This window comes from Triturus cristatus, chromosome 4_1 (genome assembly GCF_964204655.1).
Source record: "Triturus cristatus chromosome 4_1, aTriCri1.1, whole genome shotgun sequence".
Taxonomy (NCBI): domain Eukaryota; kingdom Metazoa; phylum Chordata; class Amphibia; order Caudata; family Salamandridae; genus Triturus; species Triturus cristatus.
The window spans coordinates 396,669,555-396,674,837 of NC_140585.1; the positions used below are offsets into that span (position 1 = coordinate 396,669,555).

Genomic DNA, 5,283 nt, shown 5'->3' on the forward strand with positions numbered 1-5,283 from the left:
CAGGTGGCCACGCCCCTTTGACCACGCCCCTTTGGTCCGTGTGTCTATATTGGACGCGTTCCAAGTCTGCTTTTAATCGGGGTTTTAATCGGTCCTTATAACGTATTGATAAGATTATAGCATTTTATTGTTATATAGGTCGTTATTTTGTGAATCATGGCTTATAAAATGATACGGCGATGAAATAAAAAAAAAAAAAAAAAAAAAAAAAAAAAAAAGCGTATAAAACGATAAGTTAGGATTTGTGAATCAAGGCTTATAAAATGATACGGCGATGAAATCATAAAGCGTATAAAACGATAAGTTAGGAATTGTGAATCAAGGCTTATAAAATGATACTGCGATGAAATCAAAAACGTATGAATCGACCACGCATGCAGGAGGGTTGCTAAGAAGTGGGGGTAGTGTGAAATACGAGTCTACAAACATACCGCGGGGCGTGTCTAGTATGTTCACAGAGGATATAAGCCAGCATTCCGAGGACCGTGTGTTAAGAAACCCCCGCTTTTTTCCGACAAAGAAAAGCTCGAGCTTTAAGACAACTTTGAGAATGTCTTGCTCTAGCGTGGAAGCGGGACCCCTTGGAGAAACTATAACAGCGATGCTGAAGGAAGCGGCAAATGCTGCAGACGACGCTGCAGAACTCGACGATAGTGATAAGGAAAATTGCGCGCCAACAACGCCTGCGGGTACTACGTCGGAGATGTCGTCGGCGATGCTGAATAAAAAGCCCGAGACAGACGTCGAGGCATCGGCTATGCCGAATATAAAGCCCGAGACCGGAGCCTGCGAAGAGGCGGTTGGTGGCGTTGCTAAAATGGCGAGCAATACCTCCGATGCTACAGACGGCGGTGGAAGAGCGGAACCAAGTGAAGATGACGAGGGTATTGACCTGCAAGAGCCTGAACCCGAGGACTCCAGCGACTGTACAGAGATGGATTCCGGAGAAGAATCTGTAAACGAAACAGAAAAGTGCGAAGTTGGAAAACGAAAAGTAAGTACGAACCGCAATTTTTCGGCAAATCCTCTGGGGTGTTTAAGAGTGTGATGATGAGGCGTGTAGTTGTGAGGAAGGCTGAGGTCGAAAAACCCCTTTTTTCTTTTTATCAGCAAAAGAGAGGAGGAGGAGCCCCAGGCGACAAAACCGCTAGCACGACTATGGAAGTCACACAGCCATCGCTACGTTTTTCATGTCTCTGCTGCTCAAGACAGAAAAAACTTGCCGTAACGCATAAAAACTGCAGCTGTAAGCGCTTAGACGCAATTGTACAATTTTGTCGTGGTGAAAGTTGGAGCAAGGATCGATATCGCGGACTTTTGACAGCGATAGCCGCGATCATAAAATTGTGCTTAAAGGCGGGGTGGTACGACGAATGCGAAGGTTGTAAAATTGACGACCCGAGTCAGTTGCATCACGACTGTCTCACGACGGGTGATGAATATGAAGACAGTTTGATACGGAAACTATGTTACAAGCTGGACCCCTATAAGATTATGGCGACGTTGGGGGCGGTCTATGGCTTGAAAGAAATGTCAGTACCCGAAGATTGTAGTAAGATGATTGCGAATGTTTTAAAGTATATTAAGAGAGTACAGTCCCCATCAGAGCATGTGAAAAGTATGTATGAAGCGGGTGATGAAGACATACGCTTGATAATGAAACAGCATTTGAGAAGGAAGAATTACCGTAGATATTTTAAGATCAAGTATCTTTACAGGAGTTTAAAACCGAGGAACATGACATTTCTTAATGTAGAGTAAATGAAAACATGATGATCTTCGCGATTGCTACTATTATGTATGTGTGTTTTTCCGTTGCAGGAAAGTGTGTTTCGACACATGGTGGAGATCGGCGTGCGACCGAGCGTTAGATGCCTGGAAGACGCTTTTTATTTTCTGATCAGAGCAAAGATGGCGTACCCCAAACCAGTGTTTCGCCCGACCGCGCTATGTCGTAACAAGCGATGTGAAATCATCGAAGAGCTTGAAAAAGAACTGGGTCAGAAACCTAGAGGCTTTTACGACGTTGAAAAGAGCAAAATCTTCTTGGGCGCTGACGACGTGCTCGAAGATTGCATCGACAATTATATCAGGCGGACATTTTGCACCCTAGGAACTACTCTGAATAAGAAACAGTTTTTCAATTTCATGAATACAATATCTGATTTGTTTTGTCGAGCCTTCTTGAAGGGGCGTGGGGAGGATGTAAGAAGACTGGTACCGTTCATAGCTAGCAAAATCCAAATATTGATTCTACGTCACGAGTTTTTGAGAGCATTGTGTTAAATATCTATGTTTTTATCGTTATTATCGTTTATAGCGCTGTACATTCCTATATTACCAGTTTAAATCATACACTGTTTAATTCGTGTGTTATTAAATAATCTACTATTGTAAAATAAACCGGCTTCTAGTTCTGATTATTTGATAAAGAAAAATAATAAAACAAAAGTGAATTAATAGAATAGGGGGGCGGGAGTAGGGGTTGCGGTATTTTAGTTCAAGAAGCGCTACGATGCAGAAGCTTTTCAAAAGAGTTTATTACAACCCCTCGAAAGTTGGTAGTTTTGGCGGTGTAGAAGCCTTGTACAAGGAGAGCAAAATCCACAACGACGGTGTTAAAAGAACACAGGTACGCGACTGGTTATCGGGCGAAGATGCCTACACGCTACATAAGGGGTCGAGAAAGCGCTTTCAAAGACGGCGTGTGATAGTCAGCGGCTTAAATCATCAATGGCAAGCGGACCTTCTAGACGTCCGTGAACATGCCGCGGTTAATGATGGTGTAAAATTTATATTAACGGTGATAGACGTACTGTCAAAGTATGCATTCGCCGTTGGCCTGAAGGAAAAATCGGGGAGCTCGGTCACAAAAGCCTTTGATTACATTTTCAGCAGCGGGAGAATTCCTAAAAAGTTACAAACAGATAGAGGAAAAGAGTTTGAAAACAAGACGCTAAAAGCTCTGCTGAACAAGTATGGTGTAAAACATTTTGTTACAAACAACGAAGTGAAGGCGGCGATTGTAGAAAGATTCAACAGAACTCTCAAGGCACGAATTTGGCGGTATTTTACAGCGTACAACACATTTCGTTATATAGATCGTTTACAAGATTTTATTGAAAGTTACAATCATAGCTATCATAGAACCATTAAGACGTCCCCTGTAGAAGTATCCCCGCAAAATGAGTTGAAAATTTGGAGAACTGTGTACGGGTCCGTGTTCACCAACAACCCTGTTTCAAAAAACACTCTCAAAAAAGGTGATCATGTTAGGGTATCTAGATGCAAGGGGGTATTTCAAAAGGGGTATGAGCAGACTTTTACAGATGAGATCTTTGTGATAGACAAGATTTCCAAGCATTCAGGCGTTACAGTTTTTAACTTAAAAGACTATGCTGGGGAGGAGGTCGAAGGGTGTTTTTACAAAGAAGAGCTGCAAAAAATAAAACAGGATCAAGATCGTGTGTACCGTATTGAGAACGTTTTGGCAAAGAAGGGGCACGGGGCACAAAGACAGTGCCTAGTTAAATGGCGGGGATGGCCTGATAAATTTAATAGTTGGGTCTCTGAGAGTGAATTAAAGGATATACAAAGTCTACAACAGCGGATATAGGCATTTAGGTACCGCGGAAGCGCCATGGAGGTCGGACCTTTTTATCTGACGCTCCCGAGTAACGCGTCTTTGGACACTTTCCCTAATAACAAAATTTCAAATTTTACGGTGAAACTAGCAAAACCTATTCATCTACAAGGAGATTGGGAGGTGGCCCTAACAGAAATTCAGTACCCGCACACGTGGGACACTTTTGAAACAGAGGATGTTAGATTTACGGTGGTACGCAAGAAGGAAAGCGCCCACGAACTTTCTTTCCCGCCGGGGCACTATGACAACATACGAGACATTGTAGAAGTAATGAATAAATCCATTGGTAACATATCGGAACTTGTTGACCTTAGATTAACGTATGAACCACGACTTCGAAAAGTGCAGTTGAGGAATGCTCAAGACTATGGTATTTTGGTGCGTGAAAAACTGGGGAGAGTGTTGGGGCTGACGCCTAACGTTCACCACTCTTCATCAGCGGGGAAAGCCTACACGGATGTACACGGCGGATTTTATATGATGTTTGTATACTGCGACGTGATAGAGCATCAGAGAGTGGGGGATAGCTACGTGCCTCTCCTCCGGTGCGTGGAAATCACAGGCAAGAATAATAGCATGATAAACATCATTTACACCAAAAGAGATTATGTACCGATCAGCAAAAAACATTTTCACACAATAACTTTGGAACTGAAGGACGATTTGAACACTAATATAAGATTTAAAGTGGGTAAAGTCATAGCGAAGCTTCATTTCAGGCCGCGACGTGGTGAAGTGTACTAGAATAATGATTTTACCTGAAAATTACGGCGACGCGTCGCTCTATAGGGATTACTATAGAGCACAAGCCGGCTCAGGCCTCCCGGGGTTCCACGGGGCACCTATTATGTACGGGGCGGGTGTTGGCGGTATATTCAGAAGCCTTTTCAGAAAAGCAGTACCGCTTTTAAGAAGAGGGTTCCAGTTGGTAAAACCGTTCGTGAGCTCTTACCTTGGCAGAAGACGTTTTGCACAATGTATAAAATGCTAAGATTACGATGGTGAACATACTGAGTAAAAGCTTTTTCAATTTCACCGCTGTCACAAGCAGAGGCCATTAGATCATCTACAATTAACATATTAACACTAGAGGGTGGAAATAAAATGTCATCATTTAAGGCGGCGGGGAGCCCCTCGACAAATTTGAGGTGTGGAAGCTTTAGCGCGAGTTCTTGATAGAGCCGCTGCCAACAGGAATAGGCCCACACTACGTTGGTGGGTGGCTGGGTCAGCATTTGATGCGCATTTTCCAAAAGTTTTTTTACAAAGTAACTTTTACCAGAATTGGAAGGACCTGCGAGGATGCATGAGAACGGATGTTGCAATCTAATATCCATACTTTAAACAACCTCTAATAAACTATACACACCAAAAGCGGAAAGTCCTTTTTCTCGCTAGCCCCGTGTTTACACAGAGGCTGCATAACTCTTAAAAGCCGTAGGGCAGGGTTTTATAGTCCTCTTTAAGAACGCGCTTATCATATACAACCCTCAACGTTTTGCGAAGCGGGCGTGTCTCAATATCCCAACGTTTTTTAATTCTCACAATGCAGGGGTGCTGCACTACTAAGCTTTCATCTTCTGGAACACATTCACCTCTTTCGGCGTGCTTGGCATATTGAGTGACCAGCTCTTTTA

General features: G+C 43.2%; 1 protein-coding gene across 1 annotated transcript; it reads left to right on the forward strand.

Annotated features, from left to right (window-relative positions):
* The first annotated feature begins 231 nt into the window (after positions 1-231).
* LOC146855002 (uncharacterized) lies at positions 232-2,403 on the forward strand. Its single transcript, XM_085652467.1, has 2 exons — positions 232-994; positions 1,822-2,403. Exons 1-2 carry the CDS (start codon positions 344-346, stop codon positions 2,284-2,286), a joined length of 1,116 nt encoding a protein of 371 aa, XP_085508593.1. The 5' UTR covers positions 232-343; the 3' UTR covers positions 2,287-2,403.
* The last annotated feature ends 2,880 nt before the right edge of the window (positions 2,404-5,283 follow it).

Coding starts and splice junctions, on each gene's coding strand:
- LOC146855002 (XM_085652467.1), top strand. CDS start 344: ATGAAATCAAAAACGTATGAATCGACCACGCATGCAGGAGGGTTGCTA. Junction 995..1,821: donor GCGAAGTTGGAAAACGAAAA/GTAAGTACGAAC, acceptor TTTCCGTTGCAG/GAAAGTGTGTTTCGACACAT.